The sequence below is a fragment of the Xenopus tropicalis genome, chromosome 1 (assembly GCF_000004195.4).
Source record: "Xenopus tropicalis strain Nigerian chromosome 1, UCB_Xtro_10.0, whole genome shotgun sequence".
NCBI classification, from domain to species: Eukaryota; Metazoa; Chordata; class Amphibia; order Anura; family Pipidae; genus Xenopus; species Xenopus tropicalis.
This window is the reverse complement of record NC_030677.2, coordinates 52,221,998-52,241,638: the sequence shown is the minus strand read 5'-3', so window position 1 is coordinate 52,241,638 and position 19,641 is coordinate 52,221,998. Positions and strand designations below refer to the sequence as shown.

Sequence of the window (19,641 nt, the reverse complement as noted above, 5' to 3'; positions counted from 1 at the left end):
ATTTATTTCATTTTTTTTTAAACCACGAATAAACTCGCTTCCACAAATGTCAGACATTTATCAGAAATATCAAAAAAGCGAAAATTCATGTGCGGGGAAAAGTCACAGAAAAGTCACAAAGTGCAACTTTTTCGACTTGCCACATGATAAGTGACTTTTTCGAACTGTCGCACAAAAACCAGCCTCAAAAAATCTGAAAGACTCAAAGGGGCCAATTCACTAAAGTGCAATAACACTCATCGCATGCTTTTTTGCGTTAAAAAGCACACAATAAACAAGTACCGATTCATCAAAGTCATATCGCATGCGTTATTTACCTTGCATTGCGTTAATTCTCGCATAGATATAATACTAACACATGATTCACAAACACATATGAAGCGTTAAACGCGCTAAATATCTCATTAGTCAGTGCGAATATTAACACCTACTTGGGGTAGGCGGTACTAAAAAAAAAATTGTGGTTTCTGAGCTTTTGGCAACACAACACGGACTTTGCAGTGGGATTTTTTCAAGTATGTGTTGGCCCTAGAGTGATGTAGCCTCCAGTTTTCAGGGAAATGGTAAGAAAGTAGTTTTCCGAAAGTAATGGTTACGTGCGTAAAATTGCACGCTAATATAGCATGTGGCGAAATATAGCGCGCAGCTGGAAATAACGCACACGGCGGGAATTAACGGAAGAAAAACACTCATCGCGAGTTAAATAACGCAAAGAACATCTCATCTTAATTATGATGCCTGTCCTTTTAGTGAATCGAGCGTTAAGTCGCAAAAAGTAAGAAGCGACAAAATTTATAAATAACGCTCGTTTTATCGACCTTTAGTGAATTGGTTTCAAAAAGTTAAATGCAAAGGAAAATCTTTCTGGGAAGGGAAGAGACATTTGCCATTGACTTCAACAGTTCTTAGGTGGAGAGTTCATTTCAGAATGAATCTCAAAAAAGTTGCAACCGTTTTTTGGTGTTTGTGACTTTTTCGGTGTCAAAAACCCCGACCCAAAAAGGTTAGTAATTGCCCTATGTAGTCTATATATATAGAAAGCCCTAGAAAATATTGTTACGGTTGTTTTAACAGCATTAAAGGGGTTGTTCACCTTTGAGTTAAATGTTAGAATTATGTAGAGAGTGATATTCTGAGGCAATTTGCAATTGCTTTTCATTTTTTATTATTTGTAGTTTATTAATTATTTCACTAATATTTCACTAATTGTTTAGCAACTCTCCAGCTTGGAGCTATAACAGCTATCTGGTTGCTAGGGTCGAAATTACCTTAGCAAGCAGGGAATATTTTGAATGATAAACTGGAGCAATAGTTTTTGGCTGCTGGGGTCAGTGACCCCCATTTGAAAGCTACAAAGAGTTAATTCAAAAACGATTTTAAATAAATAATGAAGACTGATTGAAAAGTTGCTTAGAATTATTCATTCTATAACATGCTACAAGTAAATGTGAACCACCCCTTTAATGAGCAAACTAAATGCAAAACAGCAATGGTTTTAAGTGTGTCTCTTTTTAACAATACCAATACAACCCACTGGATTGCAGAAATACTCTGAAAATACGCATTTATCACAGCCACATAAAACACCACAAGGCGAATCAAACAGATGCAGCTCATCTTATACTAATTTGTATTTTTGTGATAGCAACAATGATTTGCAGTGATGACATTTGTAATAAATTTGCATTAGTCGGAGAAGTATTTTCCCTAATCAGGTCTCCTGAGTTCCTTCTTGGAATGCAAAGTAATCTGATATACATGATACTATAACAAGTTTTATGTTATTAACATTTCATCAGCTAATTTATTCTTTGGGGGTAAGGGAAGCAATAAACCTTCTAGGACGTTTCCATTAACACATCATCTGTCTGTTTTACAGGCAATACCCAGAGGTCTTCTGTTTAAACATTTTGGTTTCTTTAGAGCATACTCCAGCCGTAAGAGCCTGAATAATTCTACCTTCTTTGTGCAAAAAAACTATTTTCCAGTGACTGCAGTAGATGTCATGGACAATGATTATCATTGAAAAGATGACCACAGCAATTTTGAGCAATCATTGCAGTCCCCAAGCTATTTCCAATTATTTCCAATGTTCTTGTCATGTGCTCTAACCCATAACCTTCAATATAATGTAGATTGTATGGCAATGACACGCTGACACAGTTAAGCTGGCCATACACAGGCTGATTGAAGCTGCCAACTTGGCTTCTCCATACTGAATCATCACTTTATTGTCTTGTGTATAAACATAATGGAAGGCAATGATGGAGGAGGTCTATATGCTGCTAAAGTGTGCTCTATGTGGCGTTGGAAAACTTTCTCCACCTCAGGAGCTAAGGTATAAGGAATCATTACACCTTCCAAAATGTTGTGCATTCCTTGCATTCAATACAAGCCAGGTATAGCACATTTCAACTCCACGTTTTGCAAAAATTACCTGGAGACTTGAAAATCTGTGCTCTTTACTTTTTCTCCAGCTGATTGTGTTAAAAAAGCATCATGCATTAAAATCTGTAGCTGTGTGATTTTTGAGTTGAGTATAACAAGTGTACTACTATCTTCCAAAGGCACAAATGAAAGGTTGTCCTATGTTGCATTGGAAGATGATTCTAACTGCTAAAGGGCTGTGGTTGGTTTGGGCTAAAACATAACATAATCTATATCCTCTCTACTTCATAGTAGTCTACTGACACAGTTTCAATGCACTGTGACTGGACATACAATTAGAGACCACTCAAATAATGCAGCAGGAATCAAGATGTGATAGCATGTTCATTGTTTGTGATACCACATTTCCTTAGGGAGAAACTACCCCAGGGGTCTCAAACTCGCGGCCCTCGGTACAATATTTTGTGGCCCGCACCAACGCCTTCTCAAAAGCAATGAATGGATCGCGATTTTTATTGTGATTCAAGGGATAATGCAAGGCACGGCGGGCGGGAGCTGCTGATTGCGGAAATGACGTTATGCCATCATAACAGTTATTATGGGAAGACGTTCTGTGTGCACAATTAGCTGCTAAGGAGCTAATTGTGCACACAGAACGTCTTCCCTAATAACTGTTATGATGGCATAACGTCATTTCCGCAATCAGCAGCTCCCGCCCGCCGTGCCTTGCATTATCCCTTGAAAGCCAATTTTTTGTGAAATCCCTTATGCGGCCCAGCCTCATCCTGACTTTGCCTCCTGCGGCCCCCAGGTAAATTGAGTTTGAGCCCCCTGAACTACCCTATCAACAGTGCAGAAATCCAACACCATGTGTGTTGGAATGAAATAAATAGCATAAAATATGCTGAGAGAAAAGTAATCAGGAATTTATAACAGAGCGTAGAAACTCTCTTGACAAAAAGCATGTATGTATAGAGTATGTTGCTCACATCTGTTATGTTTGTTTGTATCCTTTAACAAGGAGCCTGTAGCAATTTGAGATCTGTTGTGTCAGTAGGATGGACTGAAAACATTCTCTTTCTGCTGTGTTTTATGAAAGATTGATCATCTGAAAACATTTCCTTTCTGCTGTGTTATATGAAAGATTGATCATTTTCTCCTAGCTATAGTATCTGCATGAGTGTTTCCACCTGGGCAATGAACAAATATTACAACAATTACCGAGTGTTTTGCAGTTACAGCTGAATTATTGGCTCTTTAAATGAGTTGCGTTCTGTTTTTCTGTGTTTTAGCACTGATAAGGGAACATTCTTATAAGTATTGTTAATTAAGTTAAAAAGGAGAAATACACAATAGCTTTTAAGCGCTACTAAATTGCTACTAAACAAAAGCATTTAATAATTAATTATTAACAGTTTCGATTGGGGTATGCTATACTATACTGTGTACAATTTTGCATGCTTGAATAGTTTGTAAAATTACTTTTCCATTATCTTTAGCTCCAGGTATCATTAGCACTGCTGTTTCAAATTTAAACAAAACTGATTTATGAATAGAGGTTTTTTTCATTTATTTCCTAAATAAACAACACAAACAGTTTCTTTGTCATGTTGCGGGCAATCTATACAACCATCATGGCAATCTCAGCTAGAAATAAGAGTCTAGTACTGTGCACTGTTATGCATTTTAATTTTAATGACATTTTTAATATACCAATATTTAGTTTATCCCTTATGCAGGTTGGGATGATGTTGGTATCTCCCTACCAAGTCCTAACAGATAGACCCCATTTTAATAAAATAATTCAGATTTTCTAAATTGATTTCCTTTTTCTCTGTAATAATAAAACAGTGCTTTGTATTGTTGTATACCAACTAAGATATAATTAATCCTTACTGGATTTAAAATAATCCTATTGGGTTTAATTCATGTTTTATTGATTTCTTAGTAGACTTAAGGTATGAAGATCCAAATTACAGAAAGATCCCTTATCCAGAAAGCATTTGGTCCCAAGCATTCTGGATAACGGGTCCTATACCCCTTTCTGGATAAGGGGTCTTTTCATAATCTGGATCTCCATTCCTTACATCTACTAAAAATAATGTAAGCATTAGCTAAGCCCAATAGGCTTTGTTTTGACTCCAGTAAGGATTTGTTATATCTTTGTTAGTATCAAGTACAAGGTACTGTTTTATTATTACAGTGAAAAAGGTAATAATTAAAAAAAAAAAAGTTAATTATTTGATTTAAAATAGAGTCTATGGGAGATGGCCTTCCCATAATCCTTAACTTTCTGGATAATGGATTTCCAGAGATCCTATAACAGTATTATAATAACTGATTCATTCAAATCTTGCATTATACAGTACGAGTCACATGTCCCTTAGCGGCAAATTCATCCTAAATGGCAAATCAATTCAGTACAAGTCTCTCTTTTATTCTTATTTAACTTATTCATTTTTAGATTGAAGGTAAAGTCTTCATTCATTTTTGTACCTTGTACAATCAAAATCGTGGATGTGGCATACTGTCTTCTCCTTGATAGTTAGCAAATAGCAAAGTCTATAATTACTACTAACATGTGTGAAGTCAAGGCCCAGGTCCAGTCCAGTAGATTCAATAAAAAAGTTTAAGAAAATAGGACTTTCGGTAGCAAGAAGTCAAAGTGGCACAATAAGGATCAAGTGATTGAGAAACTGCTGAAATTTATTTGATATTGTTCATATACCTGAGAAGAAAACATACTTCTGACTAGAAGAACAACTCAAGTTTGTGCTACTGAATTATTCTTTTCTGACAGGGTCAAAAAGAAAAAAAAAAAACAAACAAACAACAAAAAAGGAAGATGAAGAGGGTGCTACAGCCTTCAAAGGAAGAAGTAAATAAACTGAAAAAGCAATAATCCCTTTTCCTGAAGAGCACTGATAAGTGTAATACAGCAGAAGCTTAAAATCGAGTAAAATAGCATTCCTGGCCTCTGGAGCATGGTATTAAGAACCTTCAGAAACAGAAAAAAATCAAACACAGTCTGCAGGTTAAAAAGTGCTCAATTACACTGCTTTTAACACCACGTGACTAACCTTGTGTAGTAGTACTGGAATATGCTATATTACTAAGTATACAACACTGCACATAGAGAAAATCAGCAAATATGATTTATATATGTATTGTTGGGTTGGCTTGCTAGCACCTCATACCTTCCATATATGTATGTGTGGGTTATGCATTCTTGATAATGAGAACAATTTTATACTATATGAGTAAAGATTAAAAAATCAGTAACCGTGTAGCCATGGGTGCAGCCATTCAAGCTGAAATTGGGCACATTTCCATAAAAGATAATAACTAATAAGCTGTATAGAATGCAATTGTTTTCATTCTTACACAGGAAGATATGGAAGAATGTAGTACATGGTCATCTACAAAACTAAAGAATGAAAATTCTAAAAATATGACAATTATTGCAACTAAATAATTTGTTGGTAGGCATTAGATGAACAGATACGAAAAATGTAAAAACAAACACAAGATTTTCACTTTATGGTATTGATGGTCCTTTCATTGTGGTATAATCTTATGTATGCCTTCCCAACAGGGGTGAGCAATCCCTTGTCTATAAAAGTGAAGGATCGTATAGTTCACAGCAAGGGGTTAAATGTTGCTGAACTGTCTGTGACAGAAGGCATCAGTAGAAGCATATTCGGGACCCTTGCTTATAATAGGTCGGAACTTTAATGGAAGTAGGAAAAGGGACCCCTTGAATGAGGGCTTGAAGTAAGTGGCAGGATAGATGCTGTTATAGTACATAGTACTCTAGAAATGTAAAGTAGGATAAGCTAGAAAGAGCAAATGTGTGCTCCCTCGGAGTGATATAAGGGGTCATTGTACAAAGGGCACAGTGCAAAGGGCAGAGGATTAGAAAATCTACCAGTGAAGGGGAGAAATAAAAGATACTATTCAATGGAAGATACTTTTCATAACACCACAAGGCAATGCTAACAGAACACTACATAAAGCACCAAAGGTTATGCCAGGCTAACCCAGCTATGCCCAACTAAATAAAATGCAGCAGTGATTGATATTTATATTCACTTATTGTTAAGAGAAATCTCAGAGGGGGAGGTGCTTGGTATATTGAAATATAACATAGTCCCCCCCCCCCCAGAGGGAAAAACATGGTTACTCTCCCTAAAGCAAAGAATGTTATTGTTACCAAGAGACTTAACATTTAATATGTGCTAGAATTCAGACAGCTGAGACAAATGTTTCTCTATATTGCTGCCAAGGTATGCTACATAACAATTAGGGACTGGATTCTCTAAAGCTTAACTTGCCCTATAATATTGAGGTTATTTGTAAAGACTGGTAGGTTATTACATTCAGAAATGGTTTTCTCAGATAAGGAATTTTGCTTAAATGTTACTCAGTTATGTCTGGAAAGATAAATACAAAAGTGGAAGAGAGAAAACACATTAAATGTCAACGCGAAGGCACAATAGCATTGGTTTTGAAATGGTAGGGCAAGTCAGAGACAATGCAACATGCACATTAAACACTAATACTTTGGCATCTCTAGTGATGCCCCCATATATCAATGTGCATATGTAACATAATTTCCATGCTCCAGACCAAAGTTTATGCCTTGGAACAATCACTGAATCTCTACAATCTAAGTGCTGTATTACAATCTTTTGTTAAAAATCCAGTTCAATACAGTACTACTGCATGAACAGAAACAGATATGTACAATATCTGACATAACTCCGTTCCTTCTTACTACATTTCACATACAAGGGACATGAAAGATAATGTTTCAAAAAAGCACAATCAATAACATATTATCTTAAATGAAGAACATGACTGTTTACACAAATTGCAAATCTTCATGGATTCCAGTTTTAATAATCCCATTTTCTGTGTATAAAGGCTTTTCTGTTTATTCTCCCATCTCTTGGCATCCTTAGCATTGACATGATGGTATGACTAAATAATAATCCAATAGGCATCTTACAAACAAATAATACTCATGTAGGTACCTTTTCTTTTTTTTTTACCTTCTTTACCGCAAAAAGCATATACACAGTAAGGTTTCCATCAGTCCCTATTTTAGGGGGACTGAACCCCTTTCAGAATCACTGTCCCTGTGGAAAACTGACCCTGGCAAGAATCCCCATGCAATTAGGTCTGTTAATATGCATACAATTATTCTGGAGCTTTTCTATGGAAATATAACAATATTAAAATATGTGGCTGTGATGTTCAGAGGGTGTACAGAAATGAGGGATTTAAAATGTGGGTGTGGCATTTGGGCTGACCCCTTCCTGTCCCTGGACCTGTACATGAGGTTATACTTTCTGTGGTGCATGAAAATTCACTATTAAAGGGATACTGTCATGATTTTTATGATATACTTTTTAATTCTAAGTTACATTGTATACATAGCAAATTCACTCTAACATTTAACATTTTGTTCTTGAACAAATGTATTTTTTATTGATAATATTGGTGTGTAGGTGACATCTCAGTGCATTGTGCCTGAGTCTGAGCTTTCAGAAGGAGCCAGCACTACACATTAGAACTGCTTTCAGGTAACCTATTATTTCTCCTTCTCCCATGTAACTGGAGGAGTCCCAAGCTGGACTTGGATTTCTTACTATTGAGTGCTACTCTGATATCTACTGGGAGCTGCTACAGTATCTTACTCCCTTCCCATTGTTCTGCTGATCGGCTGCTGGGAGGGGGGTGATATCACTTGCAGCTCAGCAGTAAAGTGTGACTGAAGTGTATCAGAGCACAGGTAACATGGCTGTGGCACCCTGGGAAATGAAGTATATGGCTAGCCCCATGTGAAATTTCAAAATTAAATATAAAAAAAATCTATTTGTGTTTTTGAAAAATAGATTCCAATGCAGGATTCTGCTGGAGAAGCTCTATTACCTGATGCATTTTGAAAAAAATATGTTTTCCCATAAAAGTATTCCTTTAAACTATTTAGGGATGCTATCTGTGCAGTTGATTATGCCCATTAAGACAATCTACCATACAATTTTGTTTCTGGTTTGTTTGAAGGTTTCTCATCCTGTGACACATGCTGCCTTGCATGTAGGCTATAACTACCCACTGTAGGGAACATCATCTGCAGGGGCAGGCCAAGCCGACCGGGCGCCCTTGGCAACCGGGTCGGCCACCTCCCCCCTGCACCTTCCGCCCCCCTTGCATTTCAGCGCGCATGCGCAGTTCCGGGGGAAGGGGGGGGCGGTGGCTATGCGATAGTTCATTGCCCCCACCGCGTATTGACAAGCGGCGGGGGCAATGAAAAAGGAGCTAGGGGTAGGCAGGAGAGGTTCCTGCCTGGCGCCCCCCAGTGTTTGCGCCCTAGGCAGCTGCCTCTTCTGCCTACCTCTAGTTCCGGCCCTGATCATCTGCCCAGCTCTGTGAGAACAGTATTTACAGTATTTGACATTTATTTAATGGGATTATTTAATTTGTTTCCATATTGTTTCATTATAACTCTCCTGATGCAACAGCGCCCTGAAGTTCCCAGTGGCGGCAAAAACCAAAGAGCCGAAATTCCACTTTATAAGGCGGAAACGCCCCTGGGTAATGGCGTCATTATGATGCAATTTGGACATTGAGTTCCGTGTCAGCCACTTGGGTAATTATTTGGGGGTTGTGGACATTGTCAATGTTTCTTCATAAAGGTCTGTGCAATGATCGAAATGTTCACTTTAGCACCCAGTCAGTCATTTTTTGCCCTTTCTCTCTATATAGTTCCATATAGTCAGCATTAATATACTTAACTGACAATAACTTTTAGCTAACATAAATCTACAGTGCAAAGAAAAGTATATTTGTAATTTGTATTATCTATAAATTCTGATTATATGTACATTTATTGCCTAAACACTTTTGCTTACCACCCTCTTTTTTTTCATCATGTGACTTTGATTCCTTTCTCAGCAGAGTTGCTGCAAATATGACATCTCCAATGACTGGTGTGTAACTGAACAAGTTTTGCAAAAATAAATTATGAATTATATCTGTTTATAGAACGATTATCCAGATTTCCTGTGTTTACAGTGCAAAAGCTACATTTAGTAGGGTATGCTGAAATACAACCAATACTAAGCTCTTGATAATACATTGCCATCCAAGTTTACTACTAAAATAGGAATTTCAAATGTACTTGGAGCTTAAGTGGATAGCAAGGTAGCGGAATTAAAGCAAATGAGATTATTTCTACACATTTATCACAATTGCTGCATGAGGCGGACCTGCAAATGACAAAATATTGCAGATCTGTGAAGAGAAACAGCCTTCAATGTTTGTGCATAAATACATTTTAAAAATGCATAATATTTTACGTGACAAAAATATTTCAGTAACAACCTGCCTACCCAGCACACACACACCTCCAAAATATTTCATGGAAATGAAGCTTTAGACACACTGATGTTAAATACATGCAAATTCAAGATTTGTGAGCAACTTACACTGATATCTTCTAAATCCAACTTGTTGAGAATGACGTTGTTACGTTTCCAAATAATGGGAGGTCTTAGATTTCCTTGGATGGCGCAGATTAAGACAATACTTTGTCCGACTGTTACACTTGTGGTTTTAATCAGCTGATCTTCAGGAAGGCTCAGTTGAACAATTTCTGAAAGCGATACAAATGATTTCACAAGAAATTCCTTGACTGTAATGGTAATACAAAAGTCTCAGGCTCAAATGAATAAAACACTTCCCCGCATATTTGAAATAATAGGTCATTCTGACATTTCTATTACATTGACTGACAACTATCACCTAGAAGGAAAGATTCAATTCAGCCGAGAGTGTTACAGAGAAGCCGTTATACTAAGCATGACAGATTTTACCTCCAGGTGCATACATTATTTAAAGGCCAAACAATGCTTTCTGCATAATAAAGTGTTCAGGGATTGTAATGCATATGAGCATGTTTATTGCACGTTGAAAGTATCAATTTTCTTTAATAAAAAATAATGATATTGCAAACTACATGACACTTGGATATTAATTAGTTAAATAAGCGATTATTGTCTCTACGTGCGTATTCATGACAAAGCTATACGATATGCAAAAATACACAATAAATACGCATTCAAACATTTCCAATATCAATCAATTTCAGTTCCAGGTAAAAAAAGGTTCTTGATGATTTCATATTTCCTGTGTGGCAGACAGTTTGCGGTTGATTTGCTGCAAAATGGTTCTCATTCCAGATCCGTTTCCACACTTTATTTTATTTATATCAGGTCAAAAATCAGCCTGCATAATTTAATGCAAAGTTTCCCAACTGCAAGGAACAACTCATATGCAGATCTCCTGTTTATGCTGATGGCCCATGGGATATATACTACATATTTAAAGAATGGCATCCATTTTCTTGTGCTTTTCATCCTAAAAATGTGGAGGGGTTTGGACAACCCCCCCCTGCCCCAATAGTGTGTTTCTGTGTGTTTCCCATTTCAATGAAATCTGTCCCATTTTGCATCTCCAAAAAAATTTGCAACACTAACTAAAAGTTAGCAAAATGCATTTTTCTTACTCCAAATGCAAGTCAATGGATGTTTTTTCTCACTAGTGATGAGCGAACCTGTCCCATTTCGTTTCACCATAAAATCAGCAAAAAATTTGCGAAAAATTTGCAACACGCATTTGTTGTGCAATTTCTTTTGTCGTCCGTGGTTTTTTTTTACGATACCGTGTCCATATTTACGTGACCGCACCCAATTTTGACACGACCACAACTTTTTTTGAGGCGCAATGAATTTTTTCGCTGCGAATTTTCACTGCAGTTTCGCAAAACAATTAGCCTATGGCGAAATGCGGAAATTCGCTGTGAATCCATGCCTGCCAAAAAAAAATCACTAATTGCTAACTGACATTGGCAATACTAGTGACAGCGGACACCAAAGCTATTTCTCGTTCTGTACAAAGATTGTAAGACCCTAGCAAATAGCATGACTAGTGATGAGCAAATTTTTTCGGCAGGCATGGATTTGCAGCGAATTTCCACATTTCGCCATTGGCAAAGTGTTTCGCAAAACATCCATGAAAATTTGCAGTGGAAAAATTAGTCACGCGTCAAAAAAGACGCAGGCGACCAAAAAAAATCGCAGTTTCGCAAACTTTATGGCAAAGCAAAACGGGACAGATACGCTCATCACTAAGCATGACCTATAAACACGAGTTACAAAATATTCCTACAAAAGCAGTAATTACCAGTGTCCTGCTCTGTAACCTCTGTTCTTTGATACCATGTGTTTATACCATACATCTAAAAAACCATATCTACATGCTGGTGGGGAATAAACCCTGTGTATAAAAGCCAATGCAAGTCATTGTCGGGGAACGCTTCAAACATATCCTGATCTCGTGTTTTATTAAACCTCCTATCGTTACAAAATCTGTATCATAAGGAGAATAAAAGTTTAGGAAAAAGAACAAAAGAGTACAATTTACAAGATAGATTAATAGGAATGTTCTCAAATAACCACTGTTATCTTTATTTCATTGTTTATAATCCATAGTTTTCTACTATCTTTAGCAAACTGTTTCTAATATTCTTCCCTAACAGAGGTTTTCGTGGACAGTTCATGAGTAAATCTGCTGCTAAATGGCAAATCACCAGCCTATGGCTAGAGATGATATTCTTCAAACTTTGCAAATTAAAATAGGTAAAAAAAAGAGGCAAGGAAGGACCAGTAGCAATAAAAACTGAAGGGATTGCAATAAAGATAACAGCACTGGGATGCAATAAAACACATACAAAAGAACACTCCTATTCCTTCTCAATAATCCTACTAACCTAGATAGTTACATTAGGTTAAGAAAAGACCAGAGTCCATCAAGTTCAAACCTTTCAAGTAATCCCAGCACACACAAACCTACACTGAAGTATCTATACGCTCACATACATAAACTATATATACCAACATCAATACTCTTGTAGATTTCAGCATCACAATAGCCTTTGATACTATGCTTGTTCCAGGGCTCATCCAGGCCCCTGTATGGATTTATGGACCTCAGTTGGGATCAAGTACAAGGTAGTGTTTTATTATGACTAATAAAAATGAAATCACTTAAAAAGATGAAGTATTTGCTTAAAATAGACTCTATGGCAGTTGCATTCTTGCATTTGGATTTTAATATAACAATACAAAATTTTCTTGTAATCTACTTCTTGCTATCCACGACAACTGTAATATATAATACAAAGCACAAGGCACAAACAACACTTGTTGAACTATAATCATATGAATTAACACAGGTTACGGACACTGGCCTAGAAGAAGGGAAAAATTAAGAGAGACAAAACAAAAATGGTCTTCAAATGTATTGTCAAAGCAACATTTGTTATGATCATGTGCAAAGTTTCAGGGGCAGCAAAATGCTAACTTTAAGAGCCAAATGTCTGTTTTTTAAACAGGAAATTTAACTCTGTTAGTGCAGAAAGCCCAATTGCACTCTCCATGCTAGCGATGTGGCCCTCCCTGCACCCCCTCTGGAGCAGGAAAGGTAAGCACGGGAGGGAAGTGAAAGGGCAGCATTGCTGGAGCTGATTCAGGTGGCTCTGGAATCAGAATCACCCCTGGTTTTGATTGTAAAGATTCCACCCAATATACTTCTTAAGATATAAAGTGTAATCCAATTCGAATACATTTTAGCAAAGCATATCAGAGCTCTATCTCCACAAATCTATGTCTAAACCACAAATAAAATTTTTAATAAAACTGGTAAAATGTGTGAAAAGAAGCTGTTATAATCCTCCCTCTATAGCAGATTAGGGAGATATGTATTAGTGTTTCTAGTTATATTAATGAAAATGACAACCTTACAATTATTACAAAGAAGACTCTATAATCCTTACTTTAAGCATCTGAATCATATTACTTGTAACACAAAAGGCTTAAAAAGCTCAGTACTTATTACCATGACAGCAGAATTGGATACTTATTAAGCTGCAAAATCTGTCATCTTGCTAGGGTTATCTGTAGCACTTGATGCAGGAATTTGCATCACAATATGTACAGTATATGTGTGTATATGTAGCAAGGCTTCATAACAACTGTCAAACAAGCTTGAATATTATGATGGCTAAGCATATGGAATCATTTCCCTGTAATCAACTGGGTATGGTGGCCCTGAGTCACATTGAGTTTTGTGTTTTGCCCGCCATGATTGCACTATGTATTTACAATGTTGCATTTTCTTTTGCATTGCCCTAATGGTCTTTTTTTATTCCTTGGCATGTGGGAGTATTTTTACAATTGTATTTACATTAAAAAAAATAATAATCAAGCTCATTTTATATTTTTTGCTAAGCGCCATTTTACAGTTAATTGATTGTATCTGCCAAATAAGTATGTTTAACTCCATATAGTTTCTGTAGAAACTGCAATAATCAAGCACTGTAGCAATATCTAACTTTTACAATATTTATACAGCAGTTATTTTGAAAATATTTTAGCTTATTCAACAGGAATAAATGCTGCCTGGTAATAAAATGATCTGCATAACCCTAAGGCAAAATCGGATATGATAAATTGTAATAAATTTGCATGCAGAAATGTTCTTTTTTAGCCCTTTTTTGTATCAGAATAGAAACCTTAATAATAGTATAATTCAATTTCTGAGTTGTGTAAGGTAGTACTGTGTAACTTTTCCTCTTCTGCAGCACCCTTAAAAACATCTTGGTATTTTTTACAGAATCAAGTTGAACAAATAGAAGCAAGGCAAGCCTTTTTTGGCATAGCTTGATTTTAATTAGTACATCTTTATATTAACCTCAGCTACAATGTAATCTATTATGATTTTGGTTAATTTGTAATAATAGATAATATGCCAAAAATTACTTTAGGTTGAACGAAGAAATTTGCTTTACAGCATTTGGAATCACTTCCTTAAGCACCTTAAGCTGTGGGTACAGGGCACCTGGACTACCTACAGGAACCTGTGAGTTTCCTTTTTCAGTTTTAAATATATGAAATGAATATGAATATTGTGAGCTGCCGAGTGAATTAGCTAATATTCGACACAAGCAATGGGCCCAGGGTATTGGTGACCTGGGTTGCTTTGTAGAAGTTGTTGAGTTTCACTTTTGGATAACGGAATATTAGATTGTATTTATAACTATGCCATTGTGTAATGTCTATGGAAGCGCTAGTGTAGTCGTTTGTGAAAAAACAAGCTTTTAATTGTATTTGACAGTGTAAGTCCAAAATGAAATCAGTGACAAAAGTGGAATTTTCTCCCTCACCTTTTCTCCTTTGCACAGATCCAACATACTAAAAATATGCAGAGACCTACAGTACAATTTATTGAGCATGCCAGTGGGCTTAATAAATGCCCTTACAAGGACTAACTGGTTTATTTGAATAGTTTTCTGACTTTTTAATGATAAACAAGGACAACGACAAGGAATTCCACTAGTAAAGTCATAATAGTGCTTGTATTAATCATCTCAACTGCATAAGTTGCTTTCTGATGCAATTTATATGCTTTAAATTAAACTGTTACAATTAAGGCAATAACATTTAACCAACAACCAGGAAAAACAAGGAAAACACCAACTGGGAAAATATCCAACACATAAATTAGATTAAAAAAGAAGACAGCAAAAGACAGAAATAATATCACAACATTCCAGAATAGTGTAATAACCTATGTACCCTACATAAGTCATTGCCAGCTTCTCTATGCTCCTGTACATCTGAATTATTCTCCCCATTTCAGCTTTTGTTTCTGACCTTTGCTTCACATACACTGACCCTGTCCTTACTCTATAAGCCTACATAGTTTACCTTCTGTATTTTTATGTTACTAATCTTGCATATTATGTAATCATGCTTGATTATCTTTTCCATCAGTCCTAAATGTAATCTCTCAGTTAATCTCTGTCCTATTTTTATTAATATTTGCTATTAACAGTATGCATTGACATGAACAATTTTCTATCTTGTTTGCATTATAACTACTTGTTCCTATAAACCATTAGAGGAGAAACATTTCCGGCCCATATTTTCTATCACTGTGCTATCTGTTCAAATCTGTTCAACCTTATTGCTTTTCTTCTGTATACTTTATGTTCCTATGATCCACTCATTAGAACTCAGTGGTACAGTACACCCCAGCTCAAAAACCTCCCTTCAATCCATGCCCCCAAGCATTTCCTGTAAAGGCTTTGGGTTGTCATGGCCAACTCATTTTCATTTCTTTGAAACCATTTGTCTGTCTTTGTATTTTCTCTAGGCAATAGAACAATCTTTCAATATTAATTTTATTTATCTAACCAAGCAGGACAATGCAGTTAACCAGCAGCTAAAGGGTTGTTCCAGCATCAAATACCAGATTTGCTCACATTCATTATTTATTGACTTCATGTTTTTATCATAGCACAGTAACATGTACCAGAGACATTTCTTTAACAAAGTTAGTGGATGAGGGATAAATCAATAAGGGGTCAGGCATAAAAATGTGACTCTCTCTTTTATTGATAGCTTGTGAATATCCATCGGTTTGATGCCAAGCTTAATAAAAATCAATTGAGCCAATGCACCATATAAACCAGTCACAAGTATGCTGCTAATTCACATATTCTTGAAAAAGCAAAAAAGCAAAATCTATGAATTATTAATTCATAATTCTATAAAGCAGAGAGCAAGTTTAACAATGGTTATAACATATTTTGTAATATTTTTGTATTAAATTGTTTGCCTATATTATACCTTATGTAGCATTTGCCTATATTATACCATATGTGTCAACATAATTATTTCAGCATTGTGCATTATCCACATACAGAAAATGCTTTGATGATATTTCCCTACATTTATAATTAGAATATCATATATATATTCCATGCATTTGTATAAATCCAATGTCAGCTGAATGACAAATACTAAATTAATAACTTTATGGAACATAAAAGACATGAAATCATTTTCTGTTCTATGAAGATTAAGAGATAGGAGTCAATATGCTATGATATAGGCTTATGATGTATTGTGATTTTGTTAGAAAGAATGTGGGCTTATTACTTTGACTTATGACTTTGAGCATGTTAGTTTATAATTTTGCAGCAATAACTTTAATGAACAATATTAATATCACATATTAAATTACATCTGGTAGATTTTGTTTCTTATACTTACGAAAAGCTCTGTAGAATTCATCTAGAGTAAGATGTTTATCACCATTGTAATCATCATACTTAACTAGGTCAAACAGTGAACAGTCATGCAGTACTTTGGCAAGCCCATCCTGTTTTATTACCTAAGAATAAAATAAGAATAAAATGTTGATTATATAAATCAGTTATAGGTATAGCTATAAAAAAAATAACATACATTTAAGTGGTCCATTATGCATTTTTAATGGAAAAAACACCAATACTCTCATGGGAAAGGTGCTACTGAACAACAACATGTAAGTGTTGCAAACAAATACATATAGGGAGGTATTTATGAAAAGTCAACCTGGGGAATCCTAATGGATTCTTGGCAGTAGGGATTTTATCACAACAACTAGCACTTTCACACTTTGATAAATATTCCAATATTTTATAAATGGACCTATTATCAGCAGCTTTTCAGTTGGTCTTTACTTTTTCAAATTATAAGCCTTCTTGCTGGTTGTCTATAGTTGTAGTCATGTATAACAACCAATTAGCATTTTCTGATCACCTCTTTAAAAGCAAACAGCTGATTTTGCTTTTGATTACATTGGTCCATTATTCTTCTTTCCTTCTGGCTGGGTTATTGAACCAGCTTAAACACAAGAGGCTCTATTTTATTGTTATTCATATTTTATGATTGCATAGGATTTTGTTCATGCCCTATCCAGTTCTTATTCTATTGAGGCTTCTAAACTAAAGTTCCAAGACAGACAACCCTAAAAAAGAAATAACTAATTAAGGAACAGCACTGTTCATCTTTATTTGGGCATGCACAACTGAAAAGAGTGTAATTGTGTAAGGACACCTTTTCTGTAGCCAAACAAAGCACAGTGAAAGCCATAGGTGAAATTCAGGTTTAAATAGTACCCTTAAAAATACAGCTTTTAAAAAAATCCAATATATTTGCGACTAACACTGACATTTAACAAATCAAATTACAGTGATACATGTGGGTCATCAAGAAAAATTACTTTGGTTTTTCTATTTTTAAAGATATTGAGAGAAAAATAAGGAGCACTTTTTTTCTAGCAATAGTTCAGAAAGAGGTTATTACTGCATTAAATTGCATCTAAAAAAGTACCATTACAGTATTCATCATGTGTATTTCTTTTCACAGCAATAGTTGAGTGAGGATAGTCTTTACATATAAATAACTATTTATCAACATTACCATTTTTATTTTAGGTTCTAAGAGTTGGATGATTTGGTATTCTCAGATGTTATATATATCCTGACGACGATCCTGTGGGGATCGAAACACGTAGATATGGGTACTGAATAAACCGGTGATTGATATATAAAGTTTTGGTGCCGTGAGTGCTTTTAGTGACTGCGATTTTATATATATATATATATATATATATATATATATATATATATATATATATAAAAAAAAAAGAGAGATATTTTTAGTCATGGTGTGTATGGTTGTTTGGTTGCATTGTTGCATTTACCGGCACTGAGACAAGTTGTTTTGGACTTTTTTAGACATTCTTTTCTCTGTCTCAGTAAATAGAGAAATGTATATATATATATATATATATATATTTGAACATTTAAAATAAACTAACTAACTAACATGTTCTAAATGATTTCTTAAACATTTCTTAATGTCATTGCATCTAAAATTAATTTGTTTCAAATTAAAAATACGTCCACACTTGTGATTATACTTCTTTCTGGACAAATATCTAGGGAACTGAGCGATGGCACCTAATTTATCAACTCTTAAAGACCAGACAGTTTATTATTTTATAATTAAATCACTGATTTTAAGATTTATAGTTCTTGTCCATTTAGATTATTTTTTTTTTTAACTTTAACTTTATATATCTCCAGGGGGTTAATTAGAGGACGTTCTAGAATGTTTTATCATCTTATGGTTTTCTTTAATGCAAAAATGTATATTGCAGTTGGCTAAAATAAATTAGTAATGAATTCTACAATAGATTATATACAGAACTGCATTTTTTATTACATTACTCTGTAACTTTGTCAATTGTCCTTATAATTTCTCCTTGGTAAAGTATTTAATATATTTTAATATGTATCTGAACTGGAAATATTGGTTCATTATAGGGCTGGCTTGCTTGTATAACTACCCATGCTCTGGGGCATATTTACTAAAGTGTGACATTTCTCTTATAACTTCTCTAAATTCTTGTCTAACTTTTCTATATTTCCTGAAATATTTTTTTTTGATGCAACCTCAAATTTTGACAAAAAAAGATTAGACAATGGTGACAATTGTAATTTCGCTGCAAATCCATGCCTACTGAAAGATGTGCTTATTGCTATTAAGAAATTATTATGTATATGGAAAAGTTATTATGGGGGGGAGTAATGTAGATAATGAGATTCAGAAGTGGCTGCTGAATCTGTATGACAGTTTGCCAGTCTGAACCTGGAGACATTTCTCTTTTCAAAAATGTGCTCTTTGTAAACTATCAAAGATTCATTAAAGAAATTTTGCCTGGCAAAAAGATGTGAATTTTCTCCAATACAAAAAAAACCTAACACAACGATAAAGCAGGAACACTGAGGCTGCTTGAGAGAGCCCTACCAGAACTGTTTTCTTTTTGGGGCCCCGAAATTTTCTGCTGACAGGGAGAACCTCAACACTGGAGAGTTTGATCAAAATCACGGTACAGACTAGGGTTAGCCAAAATCGTAGTCAAGGACAGGCAATGAGTCAGGACAGGCCAAGTACTATCAAGGTCAAAAGTCAGGTGAGAGACAAAAACCAGGAGATCTGTAGAACTTTTTCGAGGATTGGCCAGGAACTCTAAATACAAAGCCAGCTTGGGCAAAGATTTCTGACAGTATGCACCTTAAATTTTCAAATTTGGTGCAAAAGTGTTATTGTGTATGTACAGGAGGACCCAGGGACTGGCGCTCCAAGAGGAAGAAGAGCATACTTGCCAGTGCATGTTACAAGAATGTTTATCAGTATTAGTATATTATTTAGTATATATGCCCCTCTATATCAATATGTGTTCATCCCTCCCAATTGGTTATCTTCCACTTCTTTTGCATTTCATTTTCTG

General features: G+C 35.3%; 1 protein-coding gene across 2 annotated transcripts in view; it reads right to left on the bottom strand.

The window, feature by feature from the left end:
* Nucleotides 1–19,641, bottom strand: part of fstl5 (follistati like 5) — a 262,487-nt gene that overhangs the window by 77,570 nt on the left and 165,276 nt on the right. For both annotated transcript variants that reach the window (XM_002934742.4, XM_004911161.3), the window contains exons 6-7: nt 16,572–16,692; nt 9,882–10,048 (exon numbers count right to left, since the gene is read on the bottom strand). In XM_002934742.4, the coding sequence (XP_002934788.3) occupies nt 9,882–10,048; nt 16,572–16,692 (288 nt within the window). The remainder of the gene's footprint in view (nt 1–9,881; nt 10,049–16,571; nt 16,693–19,641) is intronic.